General features: G+C 41.2%; 1 protein-coding gene across 2 annotated transcripts; it reads left to right on the top strand.

Annotated features, from left to right (window-relative positions):
* The first annotated feature begins 1,726 nt into the window (after positions 1-1,726).
* Positions 1,727-24,225, top strand: MCUR1 (mitochondrial calcium uniporter regulator 1). 2 transcript variants are annotated; one of them, XM_074348122.1, is made up of 9 exons: positions 1,733-2,267; positions 8,901-9,020; positions 12,088-12,191; positions 12,679-12,780; positions 13,767-13,808; positions 14,633-14,704; positions 18,350-18,403; positions 20,023-20,137; positions 20,978-24,225. In XM_074348122.1, exons 1-9 carry the CDS (start codon positions 1,862-1,864, stop codon positions 21,031-21,033), a joined length of 1,071 nt encoding a protein of 356 aa, XP_074204223.1. In that variant the 5' UTR covers positions 1,733-1,861; the 3' UTR covers positions 21,034-24,225. The 2 variants fall into 2 exon arrangements, with proteins under 2 accessions (XP_074204224.1, XP_074204223.1); XM_074348123.1 differs by lacking the exon at positions 12,679-12,780 and having other exon boundaries at positions 1,727-2,267.
* Positions 24,226-24,757: the final 532 nt, after the last annotated feature.

Below are 24,757 nucleotides of genomic sequence, written 5' to 3'. Positions count from 1 at the left end.
AGAAACTGGAAAGGGGCACAAAGGAACTTTTTTGGAGCGATGAACATATTCTATGTCTTGTTTGGGTGCTGGTTACGTGCGGTATACAATTGTTGAAAATCATCAAATTGAAGTAAGAACTGTGAATGTTTATTATGTGCAAATTATACCTCAACCTCAAAAAATTACAAAGGGCTTTCATTAAATAAAGTTTGTGCCATAGCTTATTTAACCATTCCTCTAATATTGGACGTTAGTTTCTTCCATTTTTTTTCACAAGCATAAATTATGATACAATGAATATCTTTATGCATATATCAGGTTGATCCAAATGAAATTACAAGTCTTCAATATTTTGACCTATAAAAGTGACAAGTTCATATAGTCCAATCCTGTAGATTTTTAAGATTCTGGATTTATTCCTTTAGGTTAAGTTTTCAGAGGTAGTGACTTGAGCAAACTTTATGAACATAAAATGCTGTTGATACATATTGCTAAAATGCTTTACCTACCAGTTCTACAAATGTATAACTCCTACTAACCTTTTATGAAAATGTGTATTTGCACCTTAGAATTTTTTAAAATTTTTTGAAAGATATGCTTTTATCATTCAGTTTAAAAGTTCTGATTTCCCATGTGTCCTTTGACTCATAGGTTATTTAGAAGGATGTTTTTAAATTTCCAAATATTTGATTTATTCCCCTGACATTTTATTTCTAACTTGGCCAGAGTATATCTGATTTCAGTCTTTTGTAATTTATTATTTGTTTTATGGTCTCAGTGTATGATCTATCTTAGTGAATTAAGAAACATTCTAAAACATAACAGGGAACTTAGTATTTTTAATTCTTTATCTTTCAAAAGTCAGTTACATCACTTCCACAACCAGATGCCCTCTCTTCTCTCTTACCAGCACTTTGTAGCTCTCTTATGGCTTGTAACACATTTCTTCTTCGGCATGTATTGTACATATATGGGTGTATAAGAAAACAACTCCTAGAGAACAAGGACTTTTTTTGTATCTCATTTTTCCTTGTATCTCCTAGCCTGGTGCCTCGTACATTTCATTCAGTCATTCAAGGAACACTACTGAGTTCCCACAATGGACCAGTAACTGAGACAGGTGCAATAGGCATTCAAAAAGTTCACTGAACTGAACGCCACTAGTATCAGATACCCTTTTATACCAGTAGGTCTTATTTAACATTCAAGCCCCCACGTATTAAATCCCAGATTGAGACTTTCTCATTTTTATGTTGCACTAATCCGGAAACAAAAGCTCTAAAAGTTTAGCTTTAAATATGTTGACTATGTAAGCGCTGTCCCCTTGGTTCTATTAATAATTCCTTAAAATGTGCCCCAGGGGCCACACTGGGGGACTTCGGACTGTAATAGTAAAACCTACAGCAGCCCGGTGGTGCATGCACTTTTCTTGGGATTCTTAAGGGCGTCAGGGTAGTTAATGTCTTTATAAGGACATAGTGTAATGAATGTGCAAATCTTGAGGGCACCGAACTCATTCCAGTTCCAGGAAGGCCCGCAGCCATCTCTTGGTCCTCCAGATCTCTTACACGAGGAGGGCGGGGGCTACTGCGGGATGGGACTCCTCTCTTCGCGGACTCCGGATCCGCCTCCAGGAGCCCCGCCTCCAGGAGCCCCGCCTCCAGGAGCCCCGCCTCCAGGAGCCCCGCCTCCAGGAGCCCCGCCTCCAGGAGCCCCGCCTCCAGGAGCCCCGCCTCCAGGAGCCCCGCCTCCAGGAGCCCCGCCCGGCAGGAAAGGGCGGGCTCGGCGCGCGGCCCAAGTTCACTCTTGCCGTCCGTGTCCGGCCGCAACTGCGCGTGACCGGCGTGAGCGCGTGCCCGGATCAGTGACCGCGTCGGGGATGGACTGCGGCTCCGTCGCGGGCGAGAGACCGAAGCGCTCGCCCGGGCGCCGACGGCTTCTGCTCTTCCTGGCCGCCGGCCGCGGCGGAAGCCCAGGCCGCCGCGGCGTCCCCGCACGCCGCCTCCTGCCCGCGCTCCCGGTGGGTCTGGGGGCGCTGAGCTCCCGCGCCCCGGCCTCCCGCGGCGGCGCGTCACGTGCCTCCCCGCTGCTCCTCCTCCTGCTCGTGCCCTCCCCGCGTCTGGCCGCCGCCGCCCCGCGCAGGCTGCTGGCCGACTGGGAGCGCTCGTGCGCGGGGCGCTCGGCTGCCCCGGCCGGGCGCGGCGGCGGCGGCGCGTGGAGATGCCAGCCGGGCGCGCTCCCCCTGTCCCTCAGCCGGGCGGCCGCGCTCGCTTCCTCGAGGAGAGGTGAGGGCTGGACCGGGGCGGCGGGAGGGCGGGTCAGCCTAGGTCGCCGGGTTCTTCCCGGGCGTAGGGACAACGGTCTGTCTGGTCCCGCCCTTCTGGTCCGCGTTGGCCTGCCCTTGGTCAGCTGAGTGGATCCGAATTATTCGGAGTCCAGGCACCAGGTGTACGGCGCAGATTTTAATGGGATGCGGGAGGCGCCCACGCGCGGTGGTGGAGCTGCCGCGTGGCGCCCGCTGGCGGGTTTCTGTTTGTCCGGTGCACAACGTGTCGCGACCCGGGTGACGGGATGTGCAGGAGGCTTGCGGGTTTGAGAGTGGAAGCTATAAGAAATGGAAGGATTGTTGTACCATTTAATTTCAAACTCTCACAGGTTCATTAATTCATTCATTAAGCACTGGCACCTCATCCGTGCCTGGCACTTTTCTAGCTACTCGGAATGTATCAATCAAAATCTCTTCCTTGGAGCTTCATTCTGGCAGAGGAGATGAGGGTGTGTGTGTATAATTCATGCATACCTATATTATATATGTACATAATCTGATGAATGTGGGAAAAAATAGAGGGGGTAAGGGTTAGGAAGTAGTCTGGGTCTCCAGTTACTAATATAAATAGAGTCATCAAAATAGGTTTCACTGAGAAGGTGGCATTTGATTAAATACTTGAAGGAGGTGAGGACAGTCACGGCTGTGCATTAGGTTAGGAAAGTCTAAACAGGCTCAGTTTACTAGCCCCAAGTTGTTCATAAAAAAATCACTTTGGGTAATCTTTACTAATTAGCAAACCTGGCAAAAATATAACTTTGGTTAGTTTATACATATCCATTAATGGCTATCCGTAACCACACTGGCGGCTGTTTTAAAAATATTTTTCTCAAGGGCAATGCTTTGTAAGTGTTGTTTGCATCTAAAATTTAAGGGTACCTTTGGCTGGGGGAGAAACTGGCAGAGCAAAAGAGTAAAGATAGCCTTACATATGGAGGATGGGGAATAAGGAGTGAACTCTGCAGTGTCCTGCAGTAATTATGAGTCTTTATTTCTGTACTTTGTCTTTTGTTGCTCTTTTTTTTTTTTTTTTGACAAGCTGGTAACTTGTGATTTATTTTCCTCTCATAATTATATCAGCAAATGAGTGTTTTGTTCTTTTGTCGTCAGCCTTGTGACCTGTTTGGTGCCCAGGGTTCTCAGTAGAGCTCCTTAGACTTAAGGATGTGTATGGCTAGGAAGTTTGTGCTGGGTTGTCCTCCTCTGTCCACGGCTAACTTTGGGCTTCTTTTGTGTGTTTTAATATCCTTTTGATAGGCTGAAGTCCCCCCTCCAAGAAGAATTACATATTACACTTTAACATAGCTGAGTTTACTTGTTTCCTGGTTATTCGTGGGAATTCATAGTTCTTGGACCATAGTTACTGGTTGTCACAATAAAGGAGGAAGAGCGAGTCAGGGGTGCTCCGAAGGCCAGAGAACTGTGTCCTTGGGCACTGCCCTTTGATGGAAGGGAGATGGCTTTCACCTTCCATCTGCAGGGGTCGGAGGGCCAAGTAGCAGGTGGCTAGCCCTTTTCTCCACTTTTCAGGTAGCAGTATTTCTTTGAGATGCACTTGCGATTGAAAAAATTCCAGTTTTTGGAAAAGAAAAAAATCTGCAGTATCTAAATTAGAATTAGCTTTTGCTTAGAAAGTAAAAGTGATAGTTTTTTGGTTTGTGTGTGTATAAGGGGGGTGTTTTGTTTTAACTCACAAATGATTATTTTGCTATTAGAAAAAAAGGAATTTGGACCACTTTGGTGGGGGATGTTGATAATGGGAGAGGCTGTGCATTTGAGGGGCAGGGGAGATATGGGATATCTCTGTACCTTCCATTCAGTTTTGCTGTGAATATAAAACAGTTCTATTAAAATTTTTTAAAGAGAAAAAAAAAAGGAATTTGGGTTGCGAATAATCCCATCCCTTTCCACAAGCCAGTTCTAGACTCAAGTGTTTTTGAGCTCCCTGACCCATGGGACAGGCTGGCATGGTTCTGAGATGGGTGGGGTAACCTGTGAAGAGCCCCTTGGGAGATGCTTTCATTCATTCATTCATTCATTCATTCAGCCACCACTGTGTCTCAGGTCACCCACCACTGTGTCTCAGGCTAGGTCTGTTCTGTGTCAGGGTCTTTTCTCATGGAGGCTAATTTTTGTTCCAGGACTGGAGGTAAAGGGTGAAAAAAGAGGTACCAGATTTAAGTGAGCTCATTTGTGTGAAACGGGAAGACTGGAGTTGAAGAAGAGAAAGGAATTGATTTCAAATTTTCTTTCTAGGTAGTCTCATGATGCTGATCCTAGAGGCCATACCATTGAATTTCTTTTTTAAAAGTTATTTCTGGGCTGCAGTATGCCAGGCCCTCTGGCAGATGCTAACAAAAATGACAAAGACTGGCTGCTCTTGGGTAGCTTGGACTAATATACAGATATGAAAAATAGTGCTGTACTAGAGTTATGTGTCCTGGGCTGAGAACACAGATGAGGGAACAGTAAAGGCCACTCGCTGACCTGGGTGGAGGCAGCAGTGAGAACCTTACAGAATAGCACAGTGCCTGGCCCTGAACATAATGGGTGCTTACTTAGCACATTGTCACATTAGATGAAGATTTAAGGATGCTTAAAATTGGTCAGTTGAGAAAGTGGAGCAAGCCAGGTTTAAGAATGGAGTATCAAGGTGTGAAAGTGCAGGAAGCAGTAGCCTAAGTGGATAGAAAGAAAGCTGGAAGGGTTAAGTGGGCTGAATTAGGACAGGCTTTGCATGCCTTGCCTTGTGCTGTAAGCTAGTGGCCCTTTGAGTCTGAGGGCCTTTTTTTTTTTTAACTGGCGACCACACACATACATACTGTAATTGTTGCAGTTTTTATTTTGTCGGTCTACAAACGATGCTGGTACAGAGTGGCTGTTGGATCTCTTAAGCTTACCTTGTTGCTGTGCCCACAGTCACAGGCCCTTTCCAGGGTGCCAGTAATTTGGGAACCGCTGCTGTGGGCTCACAGAGACGCATCGTGTCACACTTCTGCTTACTTGCACTTTCCTTTGAGTGTTTAGGGGTGGAGGACTGAGACTAAGAGTTGATTAGCTAACGTATCTTTCTGGTCATTGAGGAGAGCCGCTGGGAACACCTTTGAACTTGGGGTTAGTAGATGGCGCTTCCCTCTTCTGCCACAACACCTGGCATCGTAGAAAAGTAGGGATAGAGATGTAGCAAGACTTCTGTATAGCTGTTTCTATTACGATTAAGTGAAGGGTTTTTATTTTATATTGTCCGTCTCTGTTTTTTCTTTTGAGTCAAAAATGTCTCTTTTGTAAGAGTAAGGAGCTATTATGTTTAAATGTCCTTTCCTGACAGAATTCCGTATTCGCATTGCAGTTGTTTCTTTTTTTTTTTTAAACTCTCTTTGTGGTTTGTGGACCATAAAAGCCAGGAAACCATTACTAAAGGAATAAAATACTTCAAGTGAGCCCTTTGACCAGTTTACACAATGGGTTGGATCTCTGGTTAGATGCACAGAAATTCATAGAAAAGGTAATACATAAATACTATTCTATTTCTACATAAATACAAAAAGCCTACATAAAGGTAGGCTTTTACAAAGACAGGGAAAGAAAACCACAGGCCAGTATCTCCTAGGAAAATACTAGCAAGAGCTCTGAGAGGGCTCGCTCTAAGTGCTCGGGAGGGCTGCAGGGTCCCAGGTAGACCCCCCGCGAAGAGATTTACACAGTGTTGCATCAGTGGGCATTCAGGGACGCAGCTCCATCCGAGACCCGCGACTGAAGGACCTTCAGAGCATAGGCTTGTACACGGGCACTGACACTCTGGCTGTACACACTTCTGTTTCTGTTCTTTCGCCCCCTGCTTCTTAAAGGGTCATTAAACATCAGATCAGATGGGAACTTAGATTCTGTGATGATCCTCAGATAAGGAAAACAGGTCAAGGAGGGGTTAATGATTTGCCCACCTTCACCCCTCCATGCCTTGCCAGTGTGACGACAAAATGGGAAAGGGAGAGGAAGAGTGACAGACTTTTTGGAGAAGGTCAGTGCTGACCAACTTTGCAGGGTGAACAGGGTTTGAACCAGCAGAGACACTGAAAGGCAAGGTGATGAGAAAAGGCTGGGAAGCTGTAATGTGCCAGGGAGTGGAGGTGAGCATCCAGGGCCTGGGATTTCTCTGCGGGGCCTTATCTCAGTTGACCTGCCTCTTCTGGTTTGGCCCCAGCAGATGGACCCTCCAGAGGTGGCCTCCTCCCTCCCTCCCTCCTGCCCCAAGGGCAAGTTGGCTGCAAAGGACACGCTAGATTCCCTTTGCACAGAGGGAATAGAAAAATAATGTGTTGGTTATAGAAATAGCATTGTACACCCTGACCAAGCAAACCGAATCCAGCAATACGTAAAAAAAGAGCATCCGCCGTGGCCAAACAGGATTTCGTCTCAGGAACAGCAGGTTCATTTAGCATCTGAAGATCAGTTCAGTGCATTGTGCCATATTAACAACATAAAGGACGGAAACCACATGATCATCTCAAAAAAAGAGGAAGAAGAAGAAGAAGAATTTGATAAAATTCCAAAAGACAAAGAAAAAGACTTTGATGAAATCCCACACCCCTTCGTGTTAAAAGACACTTGACAAATTTGGAACAGAAACAGCCATACCTGCTAAAAGGCGTCCAAAACACCCGCAGCTAACATTGTACTTGATGGTAAAAGACGAGGTGCTTGCGTCCCAAGGTCAGGAGCAAGGATGTCTGCTCTCACCGTTCCATACAATGCTGTGCTAGAAGTTCTAGCCAGGGCAGTTAGGCAAGAAAGTGAAAACTCATCCATGTTGTAAGAAGTGAATTATTACTGTTCACAGACGACATGACCTTGTACATAGAAAACTCTAAGGAATTCACTAAAAACTATGAAAGCTAGAAAACAAATGGAGCAAGATTACAGGATCCAAGATCAAGATACAAATTGTACAGAAACAAAAATTGGTTGTATTTCTGTGCACTAGCAGTGAACTAGCAGCCTAAAAAGTATAAAAAATAATTTCCTTTATAGTAGGGTCAAAAGGAATAAAATACTTAAATTTAACCAAAAAAAGTACAAAAGTTATACTCTGAAACCTACATAATTATTAAAGAAATCAAAGACCTAAATAAATGGAGAGACATCCCATGCATGTGGGTTGGAAGAGTTTAATATTGTTAAGGTAGCAGTACTTCCCCAAATTAACCTGTAGATTTAACACGACCTCTATCAAAGTTTCAAGTGGCTGCTTTGCAGAAATTGATAAACTGAGCCTAAATTCATATGGAAATGCAAGGGACTCAGAAGAGCCAGAACAATCTTGAAAAAGAACAGAGTTGGAGGGCTCACTTCCTGACGTCAGAACTTACTACAAAGCTACTGGTAATCAAGAAAATGGGGCGCCGGCCTGAGGACAGACGTAAGGAATAGGATGAAGAACTCGGAGATAAACCCTTGCATTTATGGTCAGTTGATTTTTTGATGAGAGTTACAAGACAATTTAAGGGAGAAGATGGTGCCAGGACAGCTAGACGTCCACGTGCAGAAGAGTGAAGTTGAAGCCCCATCTCACACCATAAACAAAAAGTAAATGGATTAAAGACCTAAAGGTAAGAGCTAAAACTGCAGAACTTAGGGGAGAAAACAAATGTAAATCTATGTGGACTTGAATTAGCCAATGGTTTCTTAGATACGACCCCAAAAGCACAAGGGACAAAAGATAATTTTTAAAATTAAAAAATTTTGTACTTCAGAAGGTGCCATCTAGAAGGCAGAAGCCAACCCACAGACTGAGAATATTTGCAAGTCAGATACACGATAAGGAATGTGTATCTAAAATATATAAAGAACTCTCAATTAGGTAATAAAAAGATGACCCTTTTTTTTTAAACGGGCAAAGGGTCTGAATGGATGTTTCTCCAAAGAAAACATACAGATGGTCAATAAGCACATGGTCAGCACCATTAGCCATAAAGGAAACTCAGAACAAAACACAGTGAGATCACTTTGCACCCACTAGGATAGTTATAATAAAAAAGACAGATACTGACAATGCTGAGCAGGTGGAGAAATTGGAACCCTCCTATGGTTAGTTCTTCAACTGATGACATGGTGAAAAAAAAATTGGTCTATACAACGAAATATGATTAGGCAATAAAAGGAAGTAAGGTATTGAGTACTACAAGGTGGGTGAACCTTGAAAATAACACTCTACGTGAAAGAAACCAATCACCGGAAAACACATACCCAAGGAGTCTGTTCACATGACGTGTTCCCAGTAGGCAAATTCGTAGAGACGGAGAAGAGGTAAGTGATTGCCTGGGGGAGTAAGGAGATTGGGGCGCGATCACTGGAGGGTGGAGGGTCCCTTTTGGATGATGAAAATGTTCTCAAGTTGATAGTGGGTTGGTTGCACAACTCTGTAATATACTGAAAACAATGGAAATATACATTTGCAATGGGTGAATTGTATGTGTGGGAGTTATATCTCAATAAAGCTGTTGTTTAAAAAAAAAAAAGACCAATTTTTGAGGTATACTTTACTATTTCCTGGTGCTGAGTTACTTTTGTTTACCAGATTGTCTTTTCACCCTAGAGCTGAGCCTCTGCGCTGGGAACCTGCAGCTGGAGAGCAAAAGGAAGGACTTTGCCTCTTCCGGGTGTAGGAAGCTCTACTTTGACACCCACGCCTTCGTGTGTTTACTCGAAGAAAATGGTAATCCTCTCTCAGTGCTGCAGAAAAACACTACAGATCATGACTTCTTATGACCTTATCTAATTTCTCACAGCCCTCTGACTTTTAAGTCTACAGATAATCTTTTGACCAGTCTCCATTTCTCAAGTCCTCATTTTTTGTTCAAGGACATTACTACCTCTTCAGTACAGTTGAGACTTTTCTCACATGTTTTCTCTTTGTCCAAGTGAAGTGTGTTTCTATAACATCACTCTGGAAGTATAGCATTATAGACAAAAATTTAGACACGAGTCAGCAGAACTCAAGAATGGTTCCTTTGACAACCGTCTGAGCATAAAAGTGATAGTTTTATTCCTGTGCCTCTTGTGTGCTTTTAAAATTTTTATGAAATTAATATGTTGCTTTGCAGTAGGTATGGGTGATTTCAACGTATTGTGGGTTTTTAAGAAAATATTCAGGCTAACATTTTCTCTTACTGCTTTTGAGTTAGTTGATGTAAAAGATTGCTCTGACATATGGCAGTTACTGAAAGTACACTTAATACATAGGTAGCATTCTCATAGTTAATCTTATCTAGACAAATACTCGTTATAAATTGAGTACACAGCATAATTCTCTCTCCTGTGACACGTATATTCTCCAAGTCAGAATCTCAGATATCATAGTTCATGCCTTTGAAATAACACCTGTGTTTGGACTTCACAGTTTTTCATCCAGTTGTGCGTGCTCATACCTGAAAAGCTGCCCCCCCTGTAGATGAGTTTTCCGTGCCCAGGACAAGGTGATTCTGTGCTTATGGGGTGGGGGTGGGGCAGAAGCTCTGGGTTCTGGCTCTGCCAGGTTCCAACTGCGGGGCCCCACAGTAACCTTTCTCCCTTCCCAAGTCCTGTTCCCTCCTTGGTAGCCTGGGCATAATAAGAATTTGAGCATTAGATAATGTACTAGAGTGCATGTTAGGAAAACCGTCACACACTCAATGATCATTTTTACAGCTGTTCTTCTCAAACTTGAAATAGTAGTCCTTTTTCACCAAACTTCTTTCAACTCAGAATTTAAAAAAAAAAAGTAGAAGTGAAAAGAGGGGCATCTAAAATTATCTTGATAAGCAGAAGTCTTTCTCCTTTTTCTTTTTTCTCTTTGCGCATGTGTGTGTGTGTTTGTGTGTGTGGTGGAGCTTGTGTTCTTGTATTCAAAGTAACCAGTTGTAAAAAGACATACTAGAGATAATGGGGGTGTTTCAACACACACAGGGCGTTGGATGATGTCAAGGGAGCATCGTTAATTTTGCTAAGTGTGACCACAGCAGGGTGGCAGCAGTGGATGCAAATCCTTTCTCTCATTGAGAGGTGGCATTTGTTCCCCCTCCCCCGCCTTTAAAAAAATTCATTATTTATTTTTGACAAATAAAAATTGCATATGTTTCATGTTTAAAATGTGATGTTTCGGTATATATAGTTCCTGCTTTTCTTGATTTCAAGCCATGACTCAGGAATATTTGCTTATTTCAAGACCAGTGATATGAGGACCCCACTGAAATGGAGGGCGTGACGGTGCTTACGCGAAGGATGGACGTCTAAGATGTGGGTCAGGATAAGGCCAGGGAAAACCCTCCAAGGAATGTTCCATCCTCTATCCTTTTTTTCTCCAGAGTTATGTCTCCTGATTCACAAAACTTCCTCTATGTCTGTAATCTCACCAGCACTGCTTCTGTCCTGTTCTCTCATTCCTACATAGGAGGTTTTCAGGCTTAACTTCTGCTTTTTCTTAGCCTTTCTCCTCCCATAGGTGGTTCTAAATTACAAGACTTTGGAGTTTATTTGTTTTATTATCAGCATAAGTTCTCTTTCAATCTCTTTTTCTTTGCTTCATAATTTCCAAAACTAATTATGTTTAATGATGAACTCTTATTAATAAGTTTTAAAAATTGTGAAAGGCATAGTAATTTTCAGAACATTAAGAGGACAGAAAAGAAACAAGAATCCCAGTACCCCAGACCTGAACAATGTTAATATTTTGGTGGGTGATTTTTTGGGCAATTTTTCTAGCTGTGCATGACCCACCTGTTGAAAATGAAAGGATTTTGAATAAATAAAGGAAGTAGAGCTTTGGAGATCTTTTTTTGTCTCCTTTAAATCTGTGTTTTTGTTTTTTAAAACTATAGTTCCGTGCTTAATCTCATCCAAATTGTATCAGTTATAACTTTATTTAAACAAGTGTACCATGAATTAATTACAAGAATCAGTAAATTCTGCTGAAGTTCTTACAGATGGAAGTATTTAATAGAAAGAATTACATTCCAGGGGCTTGGTGTTAAGCATTTTAATTAGAATTTACAATGTGAAATAAAGTTAGTATCTAAAGTTACTAAAAACAGTAGCACTGCTGAGTTGAATATATAATTCAATTCAGCAACATTTACTGAGTATCACAATATGTTTTCCAGTTTGGGCTCCTCTCAGTAGTGGTTGAGGAGGACTGGGGTAGGAAAATGAAAGAACTGATTTTGTCTTTTAACATTAAGTAAGTTACCGCCGAATTATTATTTATATAGCCAATACTTTGATTGATTTATGCCAGTTATGAAATAATTAAGCTTTCTCTTCTGAAGTAAATTTTTTTTTACTACCATATACATTTTAAGATTGTGGAATACCTAGGTAATACAGAAGAAGATAAGAATTACCCAGAATCTTGGTTAAATTACAAAAGCGATTCATTGTATCTGTAATTTTGAGTCTTGCTATTTTTCATTTCACCTTGCACTGCAGGCATCCTTTTGTCATTAGACATTCTCTGGAAACAGGGTTTTTGACAGCTAGGGAGGACGTCAGAGGCAGGCAGCCCAACCCCTCGTCTTACACGAGGAGGCAGACTCAGATGTGTCACATTTGTCCCAAGTGACAGACACATCACAGCCTGTGCCTTGACTCCTCACCCGCCTACGTCACTAGACTCTCCACCTGCCTCTGAATTCAGATGCCCACCTGCATGTATGAGTTTGTGTTTTCTTCCTTCCTATGAAGGCTTTTTTTTTTTTTTTCCTGATAACTGGAGTCTCCTGAGTGATGGTCTTTGTGTGTTTGCCTAGGGTTTACTACTCAGCAAGCAGAAATCATCGTCTCTGCCTTGGTCAAGATCATGGAAGCCAACATGGACCTTGTCTACAAAGATATGGTCACCAAGATGCAGCAGGTAGCATTGCCGGGGCACTCGAGCAAGTTTAAAATCGGAAGATGGGATATTATTTGTGATGTATGTTTTTGGACAACATTCTATTGAAAAGCATATAGTAATTTTGAACCATACATCATAGGAAAATGATTCCAGAGGCATAAAGAAATATTTACTCAAAGCGAATTAGTCAGCTATTATAGAATGATCCCATTTGAAAACTGACTATTCTAGTCAACAACACTTGAATAAATGGAGATGTGTGTGGCCAGAATGATAGCTGTGTGTTCTCAAGCTGCTGGTCTGACTGCCACCCTATTATCTGTGATTCATCTGGTGCTGCTGCTGGACTTGAGTCCTTATTCTTGTCCTGTTTTGAAACCGGAGGACCTTGCAGAACCTCTTGTGCCCCCATTGTAGTTTGTCCTTAAGATGATACCAGGTGGAGATGGAAGGAGGTGGGCTTCTAGGCCTGGCTAGGCTATATGTTTTGTGTTTCTTTTCCCAGGAGATCACTCTTCAGCAAGTAATGTCTCAGATTGCTAATGTGAAAAAAGATATGATTATTTTGGAGAAGAGTGAATTTTCAGCCCTCAGATCAGAAAATGAGGTAAAACTGAAGAACCACTCACATTTACAAAATGCTTTACGTTAAGACATTGAGATGTAACACGCACACACAGACGTGCACAAGGAAGTGTACATCTGGGTGCATTTGCACAGGGTAGGCTGTCAGTCAGATCAAGAAGCAGAACGTTGCCAACACCCCGGAAAAGCTCCGCTCACGCCCCCTTGTGGTCACTCCTCCCACGGCGGACACCACTCTCCCGGCTTACGCCGCCATTGACTAGCCCTGCTGTTCCAGAGCTTCATCTGATGGAATCACATAGTGTGTCTTGCGTAATAGACCATTCTTTTTCATTGTTGATAATATTATAGGAATATGCCATACTATTCTATTGTGGCATATATTAGAGTTGTTTCCAGTTTGGAGTTATTATGAACAAGTACTGCTGTAAAATATCCCTTAGTTTCTTAAGTGGGGCGTATGGAATCAGTATTTAAGTGCTGCCTGCGTCTTCCTTTTATTTTTAGTCCTATTTAAATGAAGGATGTTTATTTATTACCTATTGATCTTACTCTTACAAGAAACTTTTTAGAAGAAGATTCCTTCTTTTGCTAGCAGAAGGTGAAGTTTGAAACTGTCAAAGTTGTCTTGAAGTCAGCTGTTTGAGGGCAGAATTTAAAAAAATATTGAAGGAAGTATTAAAACAGGGCCTCTGAAGGCAAATGAGTATGTTGAAAAAAAAAAAAAACCCAGCTGGGTTACTAATTTTGTGTGGCCTTCAGGATGAATTAAAACATATCTCAAGACACATCCATGATTGTACTACCACCTTGGCACGACGAAAAATCATTTTTGCCACTGAGACTGTTCAGTTAATGTGTTCTGAACGTGGCCAAGTTCATTCATGTCATGAGGGAAGAACTTGAACCTGTGCATAAATGTATGTTCTGATATTTCTTACCAAGCTTTATGTTTTTCTTCTATCCTTCAAAACATCCTTGACTGACTTCTTTTTAATGTGTTTTTAGAAAATCAAACTTGAACTACATCGGTTAAAACAACAAGTAACGGTAAGATTCTCGGTCCTGTTTGCTTGCTTGTTTGTAGTCACATTAGCTTAGTGATAAATATAATGTTAGAAATACTTTATATGTTCCTAAAAACTTAATTCTGTTTTAAATATTTGTGTGCTGTATCTCAAAAGTACACATTGGAGGATTTAACTTAAGAACACAACTAGTCAATAAATTACTGATGTCTGTAATGAAATTCATTAAGAAAACTATGATCTAGGAGAAATGAAGACATTTTAAAATAGAAAATCTTCAACAACAGCCACATGGAACTTTTAGATTCTCTTAGGAGAGTCTGTCTTTAGAGAATTACATGTGGTTTTATAAGGCTGACTGTGACAGCTGTTTGATTTTTCTTTTTCTTAAGTGGAAAGGACATTGATGTTAAAGAAGAAAAGATCTTGACAGATGTCAGAAGGAAGGCGTTTTTTAAACGAGAATTTAACATTTTACTTCTTTGAATCTATCTCAGCTTTTCAAAGTTGTCCAGAGAACAGCTTGATTCATAAATTCCACAAGGCGATTCTGTTGGGAATCTTGAGGTTATAAATAACAATAACCCACTCTGGATTGACTCAAACATGAAAGGGGATAATTTGTATGTATAACTGGGAAATCCCAAGACAGGGCTGACTTCACGCATGGCTTGACCAGAGTCTCCTGGCCTCATTAGTTCCTCATCCCAGTTCTCTGCCCACCCTGGCCCTGCCGCTTGGGTGGGAGCAGGAGAGGCAGCAGGCCCAGGCTCACATCCTCAAAGAGTATCCATTTCTTACTTTGGATTTCTTTCTTTCTTTCTTTGTCGTTTGCCCTCCTACTAGGATGAAGTGGTCAAAGTCCGAACAGATACCAAATTAGACTTCAGTCTAGAAAAGAGCAGAGTGAAAGAATTGGTATGTTCCTTTATTAAAACCAGAGTATGGGTTCATTTCTTTGCAAGGTGAAACACTTGGTCAAGTCTAAGTTTACATAAGTATTGTTAAGTATTTACCTGCATATCATTGTTAAACACAGTTTTTTCCTTATTCTGATTATATCTTGGATTAGGGCTGAAATTTGATGCTTTCAGAAGTAACGTTAAAATTAAAATCGTGGTCAAATCAAATTTGAATCTCTTTTGTTTGTTTCAGAGATACTACATTGTGGGTCCTTTAGACATGAATAAAGAAGTTAAATTCAAGCTTGATCTATTTAACTTTGACTTAAACCTCCGCAGGCCCTGATTTTACAAAAGTTGGTTATCTGACTCGAATAATGTTAAATTATTGATATTACATAATATTAAATGAAATGCTACATTGAAAATTCAAGATTTAAATTATTGCCACATAGTCTTTTTTTTTTTAATAGAGAAGCTTAATGACTTATTGTGTTGTTTTGAAATGCAAATTCTGAATGATTCTTTAAGTTATGTTAAATTGAAATTTTCAGTTAGGAAAAGTAGTGCTGTACGTTTATTGCCAAAAAGTTATCACAAATTGTGGGTTGTGAATAAACTATATATTTATTTTATATACACATATATATATAAAATATATATATAACGTGAGTACAGCAGCTTGTAGGATCATGCCTGGGGCCTGAGAAAACTGAAAAGAGCAGCCTTGCTGCCCTTTGAAATGCCCGTTTATATGCATTTCAAAGGTAATGCATATAAATACAATTCTGTTTCCTCAGAGCTCTCACATTAACACTCCTTTTCTAAAATTTTTCTAATTTTACTGAGACGCGATTGATACATAACATTATATTTCAGGTGTGTAACACAATGACTCCATATTTGTATATATTGCAAAATGATCATCACAGTAAGTCCATCACCACGCATAAGTTACAAAACTTTTTTTTCTCCTGATGAGAACTTTTAAGCCCTACTGTCTTAGCAAATTTCAGCTCTACAGTACAGTAGTATTAACCCTAGTCACCGTGCTGTACATTTCTTCTCTAGAACAGAGCTATTTTATAACTGAAAGTTAGTACTTTTTTGACCCCCTTCACTCATTTCACCCACTGCCTACCTCCCCCCCCACCCCCGCCCCCGGCAACCACTAACCTGTTCTCTGTATCTGTGAGCTCGGGCTTTTTGTTTGTTTTTTTAGGTTCCAAGTATGAGTAAGATCGTGTGGTATGTGTCTTTCACTGTATGACTTACTTCACTTAGCATAACGCCCTCAGGGTCCATCCATGTTGTTGCAAATGGCAAGATCTCTTTTTTATTTTATGGCTGAGTCATACTCCATGGCCTTTATATACACCACATTTTCTCCATTCATCCATTGATGGAAACTTAGGTTCCCCCCCACCCCCGTCTTGGCTACTGTAAATAGTGCTGCAGTGAACGTGAACATCCAGGTAAGTTGGATGTTTTGTATGTGTTGGATTGCCTCTAGTGACTTTTAACCCATCTGTCATACTCAGTAGTTTTGGAAGAGAAATGAAATGATAAATTTACACACAGTAGTTTAAATTGCCAAGGGGTGTTTGATAGGCAGAAATTAAATTAGAATTATCTGGTTTGGAATTTTACGGGCCACTATTTGGGCTGTATTTGAATTTGATAATATTAGTTAGATACCTTCTTTATTCTCAGCATAATGAGAAATGGGGCGTATATAGCATTTTTTGCTAACAGAGAACTAGATGCACATGCAGAAATAGTGTTCACAGTTGTTCATTGTCTCCTCGTTTTTCACAATTTACTTTTAACCAAAATGTGCTGCAGTGATAAATGGAGCTAATACTAAAATTCAAACAAGTACTGAACTGTATTTCAGAACTACCTCTGGATTTCATGAGTTAAGCTGAGCTTTGTTATGCAAAATATTTATTATGTCCTTGTTTTTCTAGTCTTTCCAGTCTTGAAATACAATCATGATCACTAGCATATGACTAGTATCTACAAGAGGAAAAATTCTTTTGGTTACCTTTTCCCTAAGGGTTGTGCGCTTAGCGAAAACTCTGAATTCACTTCATTTAGGAAGATGCCTGTAGTTAACCAAGCTGGGAAGAACTGTACCTAGGAGATTGGGAAATATGAGATGGGAAGGTGGATTAAAACCAGTGAATTTATGTGATTTGCTAAGCTAGCGGAGAAGTCATCCTTGGTAATCCTAAATTCAGATTACTCTGACGTGCAGGACAGTGTATTATTATGCAGCTAGCATGAATTTAACATGCATTGTTGAAAATGAGTTATTTAACTCTCTCGTTCCCTTGTTTAATAGGTATAGTACTGTTTCAACAAAATTAACTGTGGTGATATTTACAGCCAGCTTCAAAAGCAGTATGGCCTAGAAACTGCTTTGGGGTGCAGGGAGGTAGGGCCACATAGATGTTATTTTTAAAAATCATCACAATGTCAAGATTGAGGCCTTTCTTTTCTCCTGCAGCTGAGTCAATATTGCCTTAGTGAACACTGGTTTAAAGGGGTGCGGAGAATCCCATTCCACCCCGCCCTCTGGTGGTTATCTGGTGCAGAGCTCTCTGAAACCCTGACATTTAAAAACCTGGAGATGAGCATTCTTGGGTCCTGGGACTAGCTCTTGGTTTGGGGTTTGGGGATTTTTTTCCTTTTTTACTTCTAAGCAATGCTGTTTTAATACTGTGTCCTCCTGATAGTCCCAGAGGAACATTATATAGCTAGAAAGTTTCTAGATACTTCAAGGCATTAATTTTTCCCCATAACAATATTAATTGATTGAAGAATTTTTAATTCCTCACTTAAATTATAGATTTTAATTCGCTCAATTAAATCTTAACGCCCACTACTAAGGAGACGCGTCTGCTTCTCATCCCAGCGTCAACAAAATTGCACAGAAATCTTTTCACAGACATTAATGGCCAAAGGCAAGATACTGTTTTAATTCTGGGTGGAACTAGTCAGTTCCATTAGTAACACTGGATTGTGACAACCCTCACATGGGTTTGTGTTTTTTGGTTTGTTTTGCTTTTGATTAAAACCAGCATGTGATGGTTTAGTATATTTCCCGTATCTGTGTATATTTACATAGTGTTTTATAATCACAAGGCAAAATTTATGTCACAGAATAGTATTCCTTGCAACTGTTTTTCTCCCAACTTTGTATCTTTTCTGTCTTTTGTCTAAGCCTCAAATATTGACGAGTTTTGTTTGTAGTAATGATGGGATAACTCCTAGATTGAACTGTTCCCTGCTTTTTCCAACCCTCTCAAAGCCGAAAAGCCATGACTCAGCATCCATCTAAATTGGTCCCTGGGAACGCTGTTAAAATAGTGGGAGGGACCTGGAGACACCACAGCAAAGAGCTGAAAAGAGAAAACAAGGAGAGAGAGAGGCGGAGGATGGCCAAGGGGAATCCAGATGTTGGAGTGATGAGTATCAATAAGAAAGCTCAAAAAACAGGTCTAAAGGAGAAGGCAGTAGGCTGCTTCATTAGGGGTGGCTTCTCATACTACATACTCTTGAAAGTACTGAGCCCAGCGTACTTACAGCACCAGAGGAGGAGGAGAGAGAGAATGGAATAAATCAGAATCTGACCTGTGTTCCATGTTTGTTTCAGTTTTCATTAAATGAAAGGAAGCTCCTGGAAATAAAAACAGAGATGGTGTCCTTGGTAAGACATGAGACTGACTTTTCTTGTTCATTTTATTCATCTTTGCTTCACCCCTGCCTGGTTACTGCTGTTTGTAATGCTGTGTCGTAGGAAAATACGTGCAGGTTTAGTGTCATAGGATTTTGTTTAATTGTGCCAAAATATCCATAAAAATGACCGTCGTAACCGTTTTGAAGTGAACGGTTTAGTGTCATTAAGGACATTCACACTGTCATGCTGCCATCCCCACCATCCAACCACAGAACGCTTTTAATCTTGCAGAACCGAAACTCTGCCCGTTAAGCACAAACTCATTTCTTCCTCCCCGGGCTACCACCATCTACCTTCTGTCTCTGAGTCTGACTATTCTAGGTAGTTCATCTAAGTGGAATCATGCAGTGTTTATCCTTTTGTGTCTGGCTTATTTCACTTAGTGTAATGCCCTCAAGTTTCGTCCATGTTGTAGCTTGTCTCAGAACTTCCTTCTTAAGGCTGCCTAATATTCCATTGGATGGATATACATTTTGATTATCTAAGGGGTTGCTCCCCTTGTGGCCATTGTGAATAATGCTATGAACATGGGCAAATATAATCTGCTGGAGTCCCTGTTTTCAAATCTTTTGGGTATATATACCCAGAAGTGGAATATCATAGGATTTTTTTTTGTACTTAATGAAATACTTAGTTATCTTAGTGAAAGTTTAAGCCTTGGTCATTGAGGAATAATAAGGAATGGAGCTTTTTTTTTTAATTATATTTTTTAACTTAACGGCATGCATTACTTCTTTTCCATCCTGTATTACCTGGGACCTCTGAAACTGGCAAGAGTCTTCCATGAGAGAATACTGAACTATTCCTCTGGAATATTTCACTCATCCAGGCATTTATTTCCTTATTCGTTACCTGAATTGTTCACCACAGGGAGCTATTTACCTTGCCCTGGGATTTTTGGTGAAGTATTTCCAGTGCTTTTATGCATTAATGAAATATTACAGACACTTTATAACATCACCTGAACTCTCCACCCTTTGGGAGTTAATTATGTATCTGGTTTAACTGTATTTCATCTGGGAAAGAACACATACAGGCTCTCAGTAGAGCCAAGCCTCGTAATAATAATAAAAACACTTGGCATTTGAACTGTGAAAGAGGAAAACCTTTGAAGAATGTGAACAGAAATAGTGTCAAGGCAAGCACCACACAAGATTGTGTTCATTTTTTTAAGAAAGCATTTTTTGTGTACCTTTCACTGAGAGGAGGTCAGAAGGGTGAGGCATATTCATTGCCACTGAGAACAGACGAGCCTCGTAACCTTAACCTAAGCAGCAGAGCGGTCTGTAACTGACAGAAGCCTTCTCCCGTAGGTTAGCGCACTTGATTCTCAAAACAGCCTATGTGAAGGCAGGCCTGGCGGTATTTTTCCCTTGTTTCCAGCAGAAGGAAACAGGCCTAGAGACATTTGAGGCCCTGACCAATGCAACACAGAATCAGGCTAGTAGAATTCAGACTAAAGCCCGGGTCTCCTTAGTCCCACCCCAGGCGTCCCTTGACTGCACCCTGACGGGAAGGGGCTCCGGGACTGACAGCTCGGGGGATGTATCCGAAGTGGCCTAATGCCATGACTCTCTCTGTTTTAAAAGCACGCCCAGCAGGATCGGGCCATCACGCAGACAGACCGGAAGATAGACACCGAGGTCGCTGGCCTCAAAACCATGCTTGAGTCGCACAAGCTTGATAATATTAAATATTTAGCAGGTAAGCCGCTTGGTGCCTAGGTAGTTACAGCAAGCTGAAAGTGAAGTACACGTATAAATGAAGTCAGAGACAGATACTGCATTTCATTGATTCTAACACTTTTTCATATTTTAGCATCTTTGAAATTGGAAGGCGTCTTAATTTCCAGTAGGTGATGAATCATAATTGGCATTTGTTTCTCTCTTAGTAGTAAATAAAACGAGGTACTTTACAATTGATTGAATCTTTATTTGATAAGATGCTATCATTGAACTGTAGTTATCTGGAATTGTTTTTAGTGTCGTTCAAGTCGGGATATTCTACAGATGGAATGAAAGGCTGCTGCATTGTGCTCTCTCTGCTTCGACTGGTGGCCCTCCGTTTAAGGAGTTACTTTACTTTTGCAATTATTGAGCCAAAAGAGGAAATGAAGATTCATGTACCCCCCAAAAAAATTTACTTAGCCATGACTTGCACTCAAATCTAACATTTTGAATTAATCAGTATTTTGACGTATAATAGTATTTAGAAGTGAATTTTGCGCAGGAAGTTAAAGAGTGTCTCTATGTAGTATAGATGCATGTACTCTGTGCCCACAGAATTTTTGTGATTCTGCATTTCTGTTGAAAATTTTTCTTGGATATTGGATCCATTTGTACTTTGAAGATGATGATTTCAAGGCGTGGGGTTTTTAATAGGCAGGTGTTTCATGGAATGTTTCACTCCAGTGAGCAAGCTAAGTTTCTTGGGTTTGGTTTTACTTTCTTGGTGGATAAGTGTCTGTTTTCTTAATAAAAAGATGTCCCCCAGAGTAACTATTAATAGAAATAATAATATGCACAATTGTTTGTTTTCTTGCAGGATCTATATTTACGTGCCTAACAGTAGCTCTGGGATTTTATCGCCTGTGGATATAATAAAGTGTCTATTTAAAGAGAACTCTATTGTTTGGCCTTAAGAATACCAGACTGCTGCGCTTTTCTTTTCTCATTTCCAATTTTAATGCTGATTTTTAATTTAATGCATATTATTTATTTTATGCAAATTATGGACATGTAACCAAGGCAAAGAAGTGAGAGATTTGTAATTGCTCCTTTCGTCTTTTCCGTTTAGTTGACTTTGTAACTCTGAGTGGTGGTGGGCAAAGCATGGAAGACTCCACTTAGCTGGACCAGTGAACTTGGTCTAACCCGTGGGACATACCAACACTCAGTATTTGTATTAACTCTACAATTTCAAATCTTTTCGTCACATCGAGGATTTGGGGTCTCCATTTCAAAGGCACGATAGCTTTTCTGAGTGCTGAAGAATCATTGAAACGCAGTCAGAAGCACCAAATCCTCGCTCCCTGTTGACCCAGTCCCTGGGGTCAGGCAGTCCCTGTGTCAGAGGTTGTGTTTCAAGTCCAGTTGGTTCGTATCCTCGTGATACAGCTGTACTTCACACCCGCAGGAGATTTTTTTCTTTTAATTTCCATTGTCTTAGTAAGTTGTTGTTCTGTTTCTTTTTTATGTGCCTTCCAGCTGGAGAACCTTGTATTACAGTGGGGCCTCCCTTCTTAAAGTGCTTGGTTTCCCTCCCTCCTGCTCCCTGGGCCCCTCTCCCTCTCCCTCTTGATTTGAGAGCTGCTGTAACGGCCCAGTTGAGGCATTACTTCCCTGGACACCTTGCTCATCCTCGGCGTGGAAGTCTGCTTCAGTGTGCGGGACAGTGTCCACTTCCTTCTGGTCTTCATCAGCCTTTTTTACAAGGTTTGCCTTCTGTAGCGACATCTAGACACTTAGATGGTGCGTGCACTTTTTAGAAATGTCTTTCATGAATATGCCTTTGCCCATTACAAGCTCAGGTCATAGGTTTTGAAAATTAGAGAACGGTCATGCCAGGTGTCATCCTAATCTAGCTTGCTTTCTTTGGTTGTTAAAGACATTCTCATACTGACCTTACCTCTATATTTAAAACAAGTAAATTCCTAGATTTTACAACCGGGGGTATTTGGGAGACGCACCTTCTCATCTTAGTTGAATGACGTGCACTTAGAGCAAATAAACATTTGAGAAACCATGACGCTGACGAGCACCTTTCTTTCTCCGGGTACACACACGTGTGCACGTGATCTGGTCCAGTGTAGGAACCACAGAGACTTCTTGATCAAACTGGTACAATGAAGTACCCATCATCACTGTTCTGTCCACACTGGCAAAAATTACCTTCTGTCCTCTGGATGTAATCTAAACCTTGGAAAGTGTAATTCTTTGCCTTGTTTGACAACGTTTGTGTAGCACAGAGTCTGAGCTGCAGATAAATAAGAAAATCAAATACTTTGACATTAGTGATACCAGTTTCAAACTAAATAATTACTCTTTTTTTCAAATAGATCCAAAATTATCTTAACTGCCTCATGAAGAATATATCATTTTATCAATATATCCTTCCCCTTTCAGAGAAGAATCCCCAGGAAATAACTGTACATTTAACAATTGCCTTAATAGTTTTAAAGAGTTAAGTAAATGACATCCCGTTAAGACCACCTTTGCAACATAACTTGGGTTAGTAGGAGCCTGGAGAAGGAGCCTGGAGCACAGACACTACTCCAAAACAAAGAATCCCCAAGAAGAAAAGTACTGTAGGCAGTTCTGTTCCAAAGCAAATACTAGTTTTTATAGATTAAAAACAGAAAGCGAAGTGACCTTTTAACCTGATAAAATATTTTTAAATAACATTCGGCTGGGTGACGTTCTGTCGTCTGCCAAAAGTACTCCGCATGGCATTCGCACTGATGGTGGCGGGCTGCATCCATCTGTCCCTTCCTTTGGGCCACTGATTCTGCTGTGGAGTTCCCTGCAGTACAGAACAGCCCCCCTCCTCCCCACCGTGGGAGCCAGGAACCCTCCTTTTGGTGGAGTGGATTGTGTGCATATTTGGAGGCTAGGAGGAATCGGGACCAGGTTTATTGAGTCAAATGTGTTCGAAAAGCATAGAAGCCAAAAATACAGGTCCGTGAGCAGCGTGAGCCTGCTGGGGCTGAGCTCGTCCGGCTTAGAAGCATGCAGGTCCCGTTAGGAAATTCGGCACGGGCACTCAGAAGGGCGAAGATAACCTGGCAGAACTTTCTGATGGCCTTTGTCTAGCACATGGGAAATTAGCTTTTTGGCCCTGAAAAGCACCTCTAGGCAGAGGTGCCCAAAGCAGGATGTCATGTGGACCGAATCTGTTTTCTCTTGGTGCATGTCGCTCAGTTCTTAGACGCTTCCTCTGCATCCTCCTTTCTTTTCTCCCCTCCCCTGCTCTTTCTCTTTCTTTAAGAGCCTAACCTCCAACTCCACTCCTTCTCTGCTCCATTAACAAGCCAAGTCCGTTTGTGCGTACAGTTCTTTACCGGAAACGTGAGTTTTGATTCCTGGGCTGGCCTTAGTCCTCAGCTGGTTTCCAGCTTAGATTCTAACAAAACTGAATCCCAATGTGTTCGTCTTTTCCCTTAAGTATGCGAGTACCTCAGGTGAGAAGTCACAAATTCAGGAAGAAAGGCTCGACTCAAACCAGAAATCTGACTGGAATTTGTCTCTGGACTCTAAAAACTAAAATCCCGAGCCTGGTGTCCATGCACCTGCCGGGGTCGCGTCCGGCTCAGCTGTGCCCTTCCCTTTGCTGCCTGCGTAGTGACAACCCCCCCTCCCCGCCCACCTGCTTTGACTAGCTGTGTCAGGCTGGCGAGCTCCTCTTCCTCCACCCTGATGTGCTCTGTTCTAAGAATTTTGGCGTCATTTCTGAATAAACGTCACATAGATGGTACCATGGAACCCACACCTAGAAAACTGGCTCTTAACATATGTTTATCAAATGTGTTGTGACTTTTCTGACACTAAAGCAAAAACATGTTAATCAGGGATAATTTATTCTTTATATAAAATGTTTGAGAATGTTTAGTCGTTTATTGGAGTTTCACTCGGAAAATGTCAATCTTTCTGCAGATTTATAACGTATTTGTAACTCGGAGTATAACCCAGGTCACTTCTTAACCCTTTCATTACTTAAGCAAGTACTCAGTTACATTTTACTGTATAAGAGTGGGCGTGAGATTTTTATTATCTAAAATAAAATATTTAATTCTATGTGATCAATATTCTTTTCTGTTTGTTCAAATTGAATGTGGAAAAATAAGCTTCTGTCTACACTACATTTCAACTGTTATTCCCTCCAATTGTTTATGATAATAACACTGGTATATTATTTAAAAAATCTAATGCCCAAAAATGGATTTACATAGAAGATATATTTGAAAGTGATTATTTGACTTACGAAATAAATGTTTATTATTCAAAAGAATTATTTTAGCATGCTCGTGTAAAGTATTTCAGCTCCTTATTTGAGGAGAAACAAGGTATATACGCAAGTTTTAAAAACCCGCTGAAGATTCAGGTTATAGGTGACAGAAATCCAAATCAGAGCAGCTCTAACAAAGAGTTTTCTGGGTGTACACGATCCGAGTTCAGGAATTGCAAAACGAAAATGCCATCAGAGCTCACCTCCCGGCACCTGTTACCTCCTTTTTTCTCTGGTGGGCATCGTCCTCTCCGACTGACTGCATGTAGGGAGCATTGGAAGCAGCCAGCGCCTGCCCTACAACTTGGGGTAGGAAAGTTC

This window comes from Camelus bactrianus, chromosome 20 (assembly GCF_048773025.1).
Source record: "Camelus bactrianus isolate YW-2024 breed Bactrian camel chromosome 20, ASM4877302v1, whole genome shotgun sequence".
Taxonomy (NCBI): Eukaryota; Metazoa; Chordata; class Mammalia; order Artiodactyla; family Camelidae; genus Camelus; species Camelus bactrianus.
The sequence above is the reverse complement of the archived record's forward strand: the minus strand, read 5'-3'. Positions and strand labels throughout refer to the sequence as shown.